Source organism: Cricetulus griseus, chromosome 6 (assembly GCF_003668045.3).
Source record: "Cricetulus griseus strain 17A/GY chromosome 6, alternate assembly CriGri-PICRH-1.0, whole genome shotgun sequence".
Classification (NCBI taxonomy): Eukaryota; Metazoa; Chordata; class Mammalia; order Rodentia; family Cricetidae; genus Cricetulus; species Cricetulus griseus.
The window spans coordinates 47,372,666-47,386,517 of record NC_048599.1 but is presented as its reverse complement, the minus strand read 5'-3'; the positions used below and the strand labels follow the sequence as shown (position 1 = coordinate 47,386,517).

Below are 13,852 nucleotides of genomic sequence, written 5' to 3'. Positions count from 1 at the left end.
ATCCACCTATAATCAAAGAATATTTTTTAGTTATTTTCCCATACATATTTTATTGCTGCTGGCTGGGTTTTGTTGTTTTTGTGGTTTGTTTTGTTTTGTTTGAGACAGGTCTGGCCAGCCTAGAACTCTGTGTAGACCAGGCTGGCCTTGAACTCACAGAGATCTGAGTGCTGGGGTTAAAGTCATATGCCACCACCTCTGGCCTTGTTTTTGTTTTTGGAGTTAGAGACTCAGTATGTAGTCCAAATTACCCTCACTCTTATAATTCTCCAGTCTTAGCCTCACAAGCCACAAATATTGCTTTTTGTTTGCTTGTTTAGATTTACTTTTTATGTGTATTGTCTTAGCCAATATTCTCTTGCTGTGAATTGACAACATGACCGTGGCAACTCTTACAAAGGAAAGCATTTAATTGGGACTTGCTTGCAGTTTCAGAGGTTTAGTTCACTACTATTGAGCATGGAGGCATTTAGGCAGACATGATGCAGAAGTAGCTAAGAATTCTACTGGCAGCAGGAAGAGAGAGAGCCATTGGGCCTGACTTGGGCTTTTGAAACCTCAAAGCCCACTCCCAGTGACACATTCCTCCAACAAGGCCACACGTACTCCAACAAATAATGCCATTCCTAAGCATTCTGATATATGAGCCTAGTGGGGCCATCTTATTCAAACCACCACATGTATGAATGCTTTGATCACATGTATGTCTGCACCATGCCTAGCTATCTACAAGGGTCAGAAGAGGGCAGTGGATCTCCTGGAATGGGAGTTACAGACAGTTGTGAGCTGCCATGTAGATAATGGAAATCAAACCTGGGTTTTGTGGAAGATCAGCCAGTGCTCTTTAACTACTGAGCCATCTCTCCAGCCCCCATACACACAACCCAGGACCACCAGCCCAGGAGTGGCATCACCCACAGCAGGCTGGGCCCTCCCAATCAATCATCAATCAAGAAAATGCCTACAGGCCAATTGGATGGAGGCATTTTCTTAATTGAGTTTCCTCTTCCCAGATGACTCTAGCTTGTGTCAAGTTGACAAAAAAAAAAAAAAAAAAAAAAAAATCACACAACAATAGTTTTAATATATTACATTAGCTACAATATAAACTACAACTAAAAATATAAAAATAAAAATTACATATTTTACTTTATATATTTACTTACTTATAGTTTTTGCTCTGTTATGAACTGATTCCAGAAGCCAGGCCTAGGCAAAGGGCCTCCCATTGGGACACACCTCAAGCCCCGTTTTACTTTTTGTTGTTGGTAGTGTCAGGTTTTTGTTTTTTGGTTTTTGGGGGGTTTTTTTTGGGTTTTTTTTTTTTTTTTTTTTTTTTTTTTTTTTGAGACAGGGTCTGACTCTACAGCCCAGGCTGGCCTCAAACTCTCAGTGATCCTCATTCCTTGATCCCCTCCCCCACCATAAGTTTACAGAAGAACACAACCAAGGCCAGCTTCCTTTTTTGCTTTTTGAATGTGGCTACTAGGAAATGTTTAACTCTGTTTGTGGCCGTCATCCATGTTTCCTTTGTATAGTATGAATCATCTTCAGGAGACATTACAAGAAAAGAGCATTCTCACAGTGTTTTTTCTGAAGATTTGGGGGGAGAGGCTGCCTTTTGTATCATTTGATACTCTCCTTTGTCTGAATTTTTGGTGGAACATAAATTTAACAGGTTACAAGCCATGAAAAAAGGTGTATGTGGGGGGGGTGGGGGGTGGACCAATAGGGGAAACAAAAAAGTTTCTAAAAGGGCCCTAGAGACATGGCTCGGAGGTTAAGAACACTGGCTATTCTTCCAGAGGTCCCAGATTTGATTCCCAGCACCTACAAGGCAGCTCACAACCACAAGTTTCAGGGCATCTGAGCCCTTTTTCTGTCCTTCACAGGCACCAAGCAGACAGACAGTGTGCACAGACAAGCAAAAGGACCCGGGGACACACAAAAGACAATAAAATAGAAATTTTTAAAAATTTGATTTTAAGTCTCTAAAAAATGATGCCATGTGGAAATAGTCTTCTTATTCTGCTAATATTTTAATATGCCAGTAGTGGTGGCTCATACCTGTAATCCCAGCACTCAGGAGGCAAAAGCAGGGTGATCACCATGACTTTGAAAGCCAGCTTGCTCTACATACAGAACCCTAGGCCAGCCAGGTCTACATAATGAGACCCTCCCCTCCTTAACTTCAAAAAGAGCAAATCTTTTCACTGATCTTTAGGGACTAGTTTTGTTGTTGTTTTAGTTGAGTACATCATCTATGACCTAAGTGGCAACATGAAGAGAGCCCTGAAAGAACTCGGCTGGACTCCTCTCCCCTCCACTGGGGGATTTCTCACCATCAAGAGTTTGTGTCCTAGGGTTGGGGGTGGAAGGCTAGACGGGGAGCACATTTCTCTCCTGGTCCTGGCACTAAGGCCAGAACAGGAGGCTGGAGGTCCGGGAGCTTGACTTATAACCGGAACAGGAAATAGGTCCTAACTACCTAATAGTATATAATAGTTCCTGGCATAGGAGCTGGGGAAAATAAGAAAGGCCGTTGTTCCTACTTTGGTCACTCCACTCAGGTGTGGCTAGTGTCTTCCTTCACACACAGCTGAACCTCTTAGACCCCATCCCTACCCTTAGTTGCCCTTTTGCCATTCCTACCTAGCCGGCCTGGGATGGTGGCTGAAACATTAAAGGCAGATGTGCAAGGCTATACTTAACTCCTAGATCCTGTACTGTACCCCAATACCAGCCCAGAAGCCACGCCTTCCATGGGGAGAACAAATTTGAAAAAGTTTCCAACTGCCCACTTGGTCCTTACCAACTCATTCCAGGAAAACAGACTTGGCTGGAAGGTGTTCAGATCATTAGAAGGCGCTCATTGTAAACTAATAGCAAATTCAGCCTCTTCCACCTTCAAAGAAACACTAAATACGGTGCTATTAACACCAAATTAGCCAAGTCTTAAGTGGGTGTGAGCTTTTTCTCCCCTAACTGGGTTCTCTGGTGACAGGTCACAATTGCCTGCAGCAGAAACCCTTGATCTAAACGTTGATCCTCAGGGATTACCGGAGAGTATTGGGCTCACATCTAAACTGGGAGCCCCGGAAGCCCGCAGTTCCGCTCTGTAGCGCAAAGAGGCGCGTGCCCAAAGCGCCGCCTGTAGCGACCGCGGCCCGGGGTTGCGGACGGGGGGCTGCAAGATGAGAGGAGCCCGGGAGGAAGAATCTCTGTCTCCGCCACTCAAACAAACCCACGGCCTTAAACGAGTTAAGGAACTTCTCAACGTCCTGGTCTGTAAACGGGACAGGGAACGCAGATCTCACAGCACACTTGGAGCTCAGGCAGAGCTTCGCACGGTTCCTTACCGGTGACCGTGCGTGATGGTAAAACGTCGAGGGGTCCTTTCGAGGCCACCCTAGGGGGTGGCTACTCCCTCTGGGGCTGTGAACCTCCAAACCCTGTCCCAGGAGGCAGAATCCTGGAGAACAGGATCTTCGTGTCAGAGGAAGCAGAGGGTATGCGTGGGACATGGGGTTAACCCAACTCCCTGAGTCACCCTAAGAAGCCGGGCGGGCAGAATTAGCTGGTCCAGCCTCAGCCCCAACCACAAGAGCCCCGCCCTCGGTCCCGCCCTCCCGGAACCGGCGCCCCCATTGGTGGCGTCCGGCGGCGCTGCCGCTGTTATTTTTCGAATATATAAGGAGGTGGAGGTGGCAGCTGCCCAGCTCAGCGTCTTTCCCTCCCTTCCTCCCCACATCCCTCTCCTCACTCCCAGGCCCATTGCTCTTCCTCCCTTCCTTCCCTCCCTCCTTCCCCTCACCCCAGGCTTGTTCTCGGAGCCGAGCCAGCTGGATTGGTGTCTGCTCGCCCTCGTGCTTGTGGCCCTGTAGCTAGCCTTTGCCCACTCCACAACGATGGAGGTGCACCCGCAGAAGTCTGCGCCGGGCTCTGCTCTCATTCCTGACCTCGTGCTCGGTGGCGTTCAGAGGCCGCGCCACCTCTCAGGCTTCGGGTTGGAGTCTGATGGCTTCCTGGGGTCTCCGGAACGCGCGGCTTCCTCCTCTCCGGTTACCAGTCTTACCAAGACCATGCACGACCTCGCGGGACTCGGCAGGTATGACAGACACCCCAAGGGCACTGGCCTCTACAGGTAGGATGCTGGGTGTGGTGGGATGGGGAACCCCAACTAGAGGGAACTAGGCACCGGAGCCTAGGAATACTGAGCACGAACGCCTTTGCCCCTGCTTCAGGGACCTGGCACAAGGGTGCTGAGTCAGAAGTGCCACTTACATCCTCCAGGTGACCAGCTAAAGATCATTCACCCCCCTGCTCCCTCACTGTGCCTATGGCACACTACCTCCCTAATTTCTGCCTTAGGCAGGGGATCATTGAGGTTGGAATAGGAGTGGGTCATACAATGCCTTGCCCCTGATCTTTGCACCCTGCATCTCTCCAACTCCCCTAAGGCTTAAACTTACTGAAGACTGACTGACCTCCCTAAAGGTGCCTGTAGGATCCTAAGCTGGGTAGTCCGGCTGCAATAGAGACCCAGGTCTTGGTCTTTGCCTCCAGGAAAATGCGTGGATAGATGGAGATGTGAAGAGCCGGGGAAGGTTCTACAGAACTTCTCTGCTGCCTCCTGCCCACCCTCCTTCCTCATTCTTCTCCCTCTTTGGGCCCATTAGGAGGGTCTTTCTTGAATCTGTACATCCAGAGAAGACCCTCTAGGGCTTCCATAGAATAAAGAGCTTTGACCTGAGATACAGAATAATTCTAGGATGTGATCATTTCTCAGTAATGTGTGGGTCTTTCATAGCTAGGGAATACATAGGAACAAGGACCAACCAGCTTCTAAACCAAGCATTCATCTCCTCTTCTGTGCCTTCCCAGTGAGACCCCAAAGACTCAAGTAGGAAGTCTGTCATTCCAGAACAGGCTGGTGGACCTATCTCTATCCAGGCGTACCTCCATGTCATCCGAGTCCTCAGAATCTTCTGATGCAGGTAAGGTCCAGGGTCCGAGGTGAGGTCCCCTAGTGTCAGAAGAGATCAGGGAACTGCCTGGACCTCCTAACTTCTCGGCTCATCAGATAAACATCCTTTCCACGCTGGGTGGGCCCAGAATTGTCTCCTATCTTGCCTTCAAAGCTGAAAAGAAAACACACCTCTGGTGGTTCTTACCACACCCAACCTTAACTGGGGAGTGTGGGGAAGTCTGTCCCTTGGTAGGAAATGCTATCTTACCTATTTGAAACCTAGTGATGAAGCCACTAAACCACAGCTCCACCCAGAAGGCACATACTACCACCAAAAGTTGGTCCTTGTGAAACATTAAAAAAAGTGTGTCACTTTTCTCCTTAGAAAATCACTATCTTTTCCAAGTCATTTTAAACCATCTTACAAAAAATGCTTAGAAAGCATTGTCATAAAAAAAAAAAAAAACTGTGTAGAGGCAGGGTGGTGGTGGTTCATGCCTTTAATCCCAGCACTTGGGAAGCTCACTCTGTGAGTTCAAGGCCAGCCTGGTCTACCAAGTGAATTTCAGGACAGCTAGGGCTGTTACACAGAGAAACCCTGTCTCAAAAACCAAAAAATAGAGCAACTGTGTAGAGATGGTTCCATAGTAAATAGATAATGTTTCCCTGGCTGCTTTGGGGGCCAGTATCCCGTGCTCAGGGTCCATGAGTAGGTTTTGTTTCATTTTTTAAAAGTATGTATGTCTTGATCTCAAATTGAAAGAGGTTGGGAAAAGGTAAGCATGGAAGGCTTCTACTTGCAAGCCAAGGTGCTCTGTCCCACCAGGTCTCTGCATGGATTCCCCCAGCCCTATGGACCCACAGAAGGCAGAGCATTCGTGAGTAGAGAAGGGAGGATTCCCTCTGAGGAGTTGGCACCTGCTCTTTGGAATCATTTTTTCTTTCTTTTTTTAAGATTTACTTTTAATTATGTGTTTATGTATTGTGTGTTTCTCTACATGGGGATATGTGCATGTGAGAGTTTGGGCCTGGAGAGGCCAGAAGAGGGCTTTGGATCCCTTCAAGTTGGGGTTTTAGGTTGTTATGAGTTGCTCTATGTGAGTGCTAGATACTGAACTCAGGTCCTCTGCAAAAGTGACAAGTGTTCTTAGTCACTAAGCCATCTCTCCAGCCCCCAGGATTGTGCATTCTTATAGGGAAATCAAAAAGTAGGCAGATCCCTCAGGGCTTGGTCCCCAAGCCTTGAGAACTGGCTTTCTGTTCAGAGAAGGGCCCACTATCATAGAGAAACTCTCGTCATAGGGACAATAGCCTCTGGGAAAGTGTACTCTGATACTTGGCTCCAGCTTGCTTTGTCATTCAGAAGTACAAACCTAATGTCCCATTTTTCTTTTTTGTCTGTACACATTTTTATTCATGTGAAATGTTTTTCCAACTTAAAAATATGGTCCTGCTGGGTGTGTTGGTCCATATCTGTAATCCCAATACTCAGGAAGCTAAGAAAGGAAGATAGGGAGTTCAGGCCAATTTAGGCAGCACAGTAAGGCCACACACATCTCAAAACATAGACCAAACAAGAGTAGTGTCTGCATACTGGTTTGAGTGGCTTGGCCCATCCGCAGTTCCTGGCTTTGACACTTGACTCTCCAGGCCAACCTCTGACCAGGCCCTTTGCAATAGGGAGTTGGGAGAGAGAGCTGGTCTTTGCTCTGGCCACATACCACTTCCTTGCTTGCCTATAGGCACAAATTGTGCCTTCTAGAGCACACCTGTTCCCATCCAGCTGCTGGAGTAGCTGTCAGGCATTAGGAGCAACAGCTGAGCACTGCCAGCTAGAGCTTTTGGTTTAGGGTGGCAGTTAGTTACTGTTTCCTCCTGATGCCTTTGATCAGACTGTGCTAAGCTCAGGGTTTACTCACAAACAGGAAACCAGAATTGGGTGGGGATTGGAGGAGTGTAGATTGGTTTTTAGTGACAACGCAGATCTCTCACCCCTAAGGCCCAGCTACAAATGATACCAGGTTGATTGAGGGGCCTGCACTTGCTTTTGATTATTTAGTTTCTCAGAAAGAAGTGTGTGTGTGTGTGTGTGTGTGTGTGTGTGTGTGTGTGTGTGTGTGTAAAAGCGTGCTGTGCTCCACTGGATAGGTGGTCCAGCAACATTGTGTAAGGCAGGGCTGTATGCAGAGGCCAATGCCTCAGCCTCAAAAGGAACATCTGTTGGAATTCCTTGCTGGCTGGCCTCTTCTAAGACAGAGGGGGTGGAAAAGGGGTTGGTTCTTAGAAAAATTCCATAGGAGGGAGGAGAGTATGTAACCCGTATACTTGTCACTAAGAGTTTCTTCTGGGCTGATCCAGAAAAACACTGAAGTAAGGGCCCCCTGTTCTGGAGAGAGCCAGGCCAGTTTCTCCTAGTGGAAAGGGAAAACCAGCCTTGCTGGCATCCACCCCAGAGTCACCCACATTACAGGGTGCCTTCAGCCTATTGTCGTGGTATGGATCAATGCCTTTCATGGTGGCCATATGGCCCCACAAATGTAATTTGCATACAGGTGGAAGGCCTGTGCTAGCTGGTGCAGGCTGGCGAGACTGTTGCCTTGGTGATGTCTTAATGACCCTGTGACCTGCCCCAGCTGTCTCCATCACTGCCTTTCTTTAGGCCTGCTTCCATTCAAGGCAGCCTTTAAAATCCCAGGCTGCCTCAAATCCTTCATCCATGATACCTGGTCCCACCAATGATGGGCTTTTTTCCCTCTGTCTCCTTCCCCTAGCCTGACCACAGGCCCTTGTTCTTGTTCTCATTGTTGCCCTTTGGGGATGGGCCTGGCTGGTGCCTGGTGCTTGAGGTAGATGTTGGGCTACAGAGAAAATGGGTCATTTCTCTCTCCTAGGTTTGAACAGGCCATTCAGGCAGCCAGTCGGGTCATTCAAAAGTGAGTGCTTTCCTCCCTTCTCTACTTCCCGCTGTCTCCTGAGATGTAGATGGCTTGGGTGCAAGGAAATCCTGCCTGCTTTAAGTCACTCACCCCCATTTTCCCAGCTCTGACTGTCATTCTTTCTTTTGCAGTGAGCAGTTTACCATAAAACGCTTCCGATCCTTGCCAGTGAGTGTCCTCCAAGGCCTGACAGGGAGCTCAGGCATCCTAGCTAGCATGGACACCCTGGGGGCACCTCTTGGAGGATGTCCTTGAAGTAGCCAGGCATCCCTGGACTGGTTGGGGGAGATGGGGTTTCATTTGGTGGCTAAGTGGCCTGGGGAGTTGGAACAGGGAGGGTAGCAGAAGGTAGAGAGGGCCTGGGTAATAACAGGAGTGCAGCCAGTAACTTCAGTCTGACTTCTAGGTAAGGCTGCTGGACCACAGCCCTGTGCTACAGAACATCACCAACTCCCAAGCACTGGACAGCCGGAAGAAACATGAAGCAGGCTACAGAGCTGCCAACAGCCCTGGGGAGGACAAAGAGAATGTACGCTTCCAGAGACAAGGATGGAAGAGGTCCAAGGAGAGAAGGGTGCACTGGGGTTATCTGATGTTTCCTCTCTAATCTTGCCCACAGGATGGATATGTCTTCAAGATGCCATGGGAGTCCACTCGTCCCAACCCTGCCCAAGCTCTGGTTGAGTGGGCCAGTCGCAGAGAGGCCTTTGCCCAGAGGCCAAGCTCAGCCCCTGACTTAATGGTACATGAGGAGAACTGGTTCCCTGTAGGGTCCTCAAGAAACAGCACAGGGGAGAGGTGGTGGCTGGAGAGATGATGCAGTGGTTAAGAGCACTGGTTGCTTTTTCAGAGGACCTGGTTCAATTCCCAGCACACCCACGACAGCTCTATAATTCTATAATTCCAGTCCCAGAGGACCTGATATCTTCTTCTGGCCTCTGTGGACACTGCTAGCACATGGTGCACAGACATATGTGTAGGCAAAACACCATATCCACAAATAAAGGTTAAAAAATTAAAGGTAAATAAAAGCTAAAAAATTTTAAAGAGACAGTAAGAGAAGAAAAGAATGGTCCAGACTTCCCCACTCTCATCCCCAGGTCCTAGAGACTTATGCTCAGAAGGGCTGGCAGATTCCCACTTCTGAGTAGTCTGTGCTTGTCATTTGGACAGTGTCTTACCCCTGAACGGAAGATGGAAGTAGAGGAGCTGAGCCCTATGGCCCAGTCTTCCTCTTCCTTGACTCCTGTTGAAAGGGCATCTGAAGATGATGATGGATTTGTGGACATCCTGGAGAGTGATTTGAAGGTAAACAGCCTTGGCCCACAAGGCCCCTACTTGCTCCCCATTCAGCTAGCCCAGGAAAGGAGAGCTTTGACTTCATCAAGACTACAACCTCACCCCAATGTCAGAAGAATTTGAGGGAACTAAGTAACAGCCTGATATTGCCAGTCAGAGACGACCAGGTGGGCTGGTGCTACAGAGGAATGGAGGCTTGGCATGATGAAGGTACTTCTCCTGGCTCAGGGCATGCCCCAGCAGCAGGTGGGTCCCTACAGCTTTTTAGGTTTGGGGCTGCCACCATAGATGGAGGAGTCAGCAGGGCTGCAGACAGCCCAGCGTTTCTGGGGGCGTAGGCAAGGGAAGACTCGGTGAGGTTCATCCAGTGCTTGCGTTTGTGATTGTGTCCTTGCTGATTTGACCTCAGGATGATGACGTGGTCCCCCCAGGCATGGAGAACCTCTTTAGTGCCCCACTTGTCAAAAACCTGGATAAGGAAGAGTCACAGGTGAGACTCGGTAGTGCCCCCGCCTCAGAGCCTAGGGATGTGGGGTTGAGGGACTGATCATTCTAACTCCCGCCATGTTACCCTGGCCAGGATCTCATCATGTTCAGCAAGTGCCAGCGGCTCTTCCGATCTCCATCCATGCCGTGCAGTGTGATCCGGCCCATCCTCAAGAGGCTAGAACGGCCCCAGGACAAGGACACACCTGTCCAGAGCAAGCGCAGGAAGAGTGTGACACCCCTGGAAGAGCAACAGCCTGAAGAACCTGTTAGTTTCTTCCTCCTGGGGCTGGGTTGTCACTGCTCACTTGGCTGGGGATATTTGTGGGCTGAAGATGGTCTGGGGTGTGCTCTCTTGGCCAAATGTATAGCAAGGGGTAGTGTACAGGTACTTGTTTATGTGGCAGGGAAAGAGGGCCTCAGACGAATGGCACTGAGAGGCAGTCTGATCCTGACCTGGCCTCTATCTGCCTTGCCTTCCAGAAGGCCCGTGTCTTCCGCTCAAAGTCCCTGTGTCATGAGATTGAAAGCATCCTGGACAGTGACCACCGTGGACTGATTGGAGATTACTCTAAGGTAGCGTCACAGGACTCAGGACTTTTATTATCTGCTCTGGACCCATAGTGCAGGAGCTCTCTGTCCCCAGAGGGCCCCCTTTCTCTCTTGTATCTTTTCATTCTTGTTCTCATGCAGATCCTTCCCTCTGGCTCCCCTTCTCCTGGTGCCACCTCAAATCTGTCCAGGCATCTGACATATCTCAGCCTTGAAAACATTTCCAAATGAGTCTCTGGAATGCAATCTCCTGCCTTACCCCTTGGCTTCCAAATCCAAGAGCAGGAAGTCAGGAGTCCCAGGGCTTCTCCTTTCTGTTTTTAACCCTCTGAAGGTTGTTCCCTGGGTATGGGCCGGGCCCCCAGATGTTGCACTCAAAGGTGAATCTGAAGGTTGAAGCAGGTGTTGTCTCTGTCTTTTCCAGCCTTCTTGTCTCACTTTCTCAGAGTGACTCATCCTTCCCTTGCAGGCTTTCCTCCTGCAGACTGTGGATGGCAAACACCAAGACCTCAAGTACATCTCACCAGAAACTGTAAGCAGGGTTGAGCCACTCTTCAGGTGCATTGGGGACCACCTTTTTTTGACTCTTGTCCTCCCCTGTGGATGGGCTGCATGCACAGACCATCACAAGTGTGAGGGAAAACCTTGGCTACCCGTCTCACCAGCTGGCACCAACCCTATGGCCTCCTGCAGATGGTGGCCCTGTTGACAGGCAAGTTCAGCAACATGGTGGAGAAATTTGTAATTGTGGACTGCAGATACCCCTATGAGTATGAAGGTGGACATATCAAGGTGAGATGCTGCTCGGAAGGCCAGACCCTCCATGCAGATTCCTTGCCAAGAGGATGAATAAGCTTTTGTGGAGTATGTCTCATGGGGAGGGTTCCTCCCAGCAAGAGGTGGAGTTACTTTCCTGGGAACTGAGAGAAGGGACCAGGTGCAGGCTATGGCTTGACCCCCAGATGCTCTGACAGAATGCTGTGAACTTGCCTCTGGAACGGGATGTCGAGACCTTCTTGCTGCAGCGCCCCATCAAGCCTTGTAGCCTGGACAAGAGAATCATCCTTATTTTCCACTGTGAATTCTCATCTGAGCGTGGGCCCCGCATGTGAGTCCTAGCACTGTCCTAGTGCCCACCTTTGCCCAGAACTGAGTGCTAGAGCCTCTTGCTGCCGCTGATACTTTAGAAATTACCTTGCTCTCCTGCCACAGACAGCATGTCTTCCCATTGCCTTCTTTCCAACCACCTCATCACACCATCCTTCAAACATTACTGTACCCCAACAAAAACTGATGCCAAATCTAGCAGTGTCCTTAAAATCTGAGGACCCTGTTCTAAGCCACATTCTCAGTGACACTCAGGCATTTGGTATCCTGTTCCCATGCTGGTAACCACTGGGGCCCTCAGCCTTCTTCACCTGTCTCTCCTTTGTTCCTCCATGAGTGATCTTTTCTGCTTACTCCCTTGCCTCCTGGTCCAGGGTGGCCACCAGCTCCATCTGGTAGCTTCTTAGTGGACTGGAATCTGTGTCTCCCGTTCTCTATACAGGGGCCTCCTGTCTGCTGCATTCCCCTGTGCTCTGGGGTTCCAGCACGTGGCCCCTGCTGGGCAATGGACCAGTCTCTGTGCTTTGCTGTTTGATCCTTCTGTGCTCCTTCCCTTTCTTCCCTGGAGTCCTTACCACATCTGGTCCAGGAGACTCTGGAGCATGTGTGTTTTTTTCCTGTGTTGCTGTACTAGTGTCCGAGCCAGGTCATCACATATACCAGGGAATCACTCTACCAGGGAGGGTTACTCCCAGGCCTCCCTTTACTTTTTATTTAGATTTTTTTACTTTTTTAATGTGTGTGTATGTGTATAGAGAGAGAAAGAGAGAGAGAGTGCCTTTGTATGGTATATATATACATATATATATGTATATATATATGGCCATAGTAGGGCATTACACATGCTGCTGTATACTCTTTGCCTTATTCCTTGAGACAGGATTTCTCACTGAACTTTGGACTTGGTGGCCTTCAGTCTAACTCCAACTGATCCTCCTGTTTTTACCCCACACACCTCCAATGCTGAGGTTACAGACCTTTTGTTGTTCAGGGGATTTGAACTCAGGTCCTCAGGTTTATATTTACTCAGCTCTTACCTACTGAGTCACATCCCAGCCCTATCTTTTATTTTGAGACAGGGTATTCCTCAAATGTCCAGGCTGGCCTTGAGCTCTTTTTGTAGGTCTGGCAGGTTTTGAAACTGCAATCCCTCAGAATCCTATGTATCTAAGATTACAGGCTTCTGTCACCAGGTCAGGCTCTGAGTGGGCCTTGTATTGTGTTCTCTGGTCACCTTTCTTGCTCCCTCTTTCCTGGTACATGTCATAGAATGCTCTAACCAAGGTTATGTGAATGCCTTCCAGAAACAGTGGCCACTCCTGATTTACCTCTGTCTTCACCCCATTGCCGCCTACCCATAACCAGTCTAACCTCGTAGATGGCGTTCCTGTGCTCTGAAGCCTGTGCCCTTGGAGACCCCTCCAAAGCAGCATGTACAAGGCATAGGTCTCACTGTGATATGTCTCCTGCCCTGAACCCCTTTCCATGCTGCTCCAGGTGCCGGTTCGTCAGGGAACGGGACCGTGCAGCTAATGACTACCCCAGCCTATACTACCCTGAGATGTATATCCTCAAAGGCGGCTACAAGGAATTCTTCCCACAGCATCCGGTACAGCTCTCCTGAGATAGACTGTAGGGACAGGGCTCAGCTGGGCTGTAGGCAAAAAAAAAAAAAAAAAAAAGGGAAAAGGCTTTCCCCGCCACACACAGCCTACTGTTTTCTCCCATACTGATGAGCTCTTCATCTTCTCATCCTCTTTTAGAACTTTTGTGAGCCCCAGAACTACAGACCCATGAACCACAAGGCCTTCAGGGATGAGCTGAGGACCTTCCGCCTCAAGACACGCAGCTGGGCTGGGGAGCGGAGCCGGAGGGAACTCTGTAGCCGGCTGCAAGACCAGTGATGCATCCTGCTGCTATCCTTACCTCGTGGGGCCTGGTAGCCAGTGGGTTCCATGGGCCTATGAGGCCACCTACTTGCTAGAGGCCTCAGGTGCTATTGGGTGTTGGGGGATGGTGTAGTGTCACGTCTTGTCTGTCCCTGTCCTTGATTCTCCTGTCTTACTCCACTAATTTTTCCATATCCTGGTGCCAGCTCCATCTTGAAGAGCCCAGCCTGATGGGTGGATACCAGCTAGGAGGAAGTGCTTTGTGTTCATGGGAGCCTTTTATAGTCTTTTTTTCCTTGTTTGTATTAACTCTTTGTCTTCCTGTGTTCAGAAAGCCCCCTTTGTGGGGAGAGCCTCAGCCCTTTTAGGATGAGCCCACTAGCTCCTTGGGTGGTCTAGAAGCAGCATGCTACCCCTGCTTCTGCACAGGACTGTATTTGCTCTCCTCTCCTGGCCTTTGCACAGGCACTCCATTGAAAACATTAAGTGCTTCCCTTTTCCTGTTGTTGTCTTACCTGCAGCTCTTATTTTTGTTTGTCTGACTTAGCCTGTTTCGGGACACACTGACAGCTGGGTAGGCTCCCTCATACATCTGGGGGTTGGAGATTCAAATA

General features: G+C 49.3%; 1 protein-coding gene across 1 annotated transcript; it reads left to right on the top strand.

Moving 5' to 3' along the window:
* The first annotated feature begins 3,908 nt into the window (after window positions 1–3,908).
* Cdc25b (cell division cycle 25B) lies at window positions 3,909–13,253 on the top strand. Its single transcript, NM_001292058.1, is given in 16 exon segments — window positions 3,909–4,108; window positions 4,885–4,997; window positions 5,796–5,847; window positions 7,861–7,902; window positions 8,037–8,073; window positions 8,312–8,434; window positions 8,525–8,647; window positions 9,079–9,213; window positions 9,614–9,694; window positions 9,785–9,958; window positions 10,174–10,266; window positions 10,712–10,774; window positions 10,936–11,034; window positions 11,217–11,350; window positions 12,847–12,958; window positions 13,113–13,253. Coding segments are annotated over 16 exon segments (1,722 nt in total).
* Window positions 13,254–13,852: the final 599 nt, after the last annotated feature.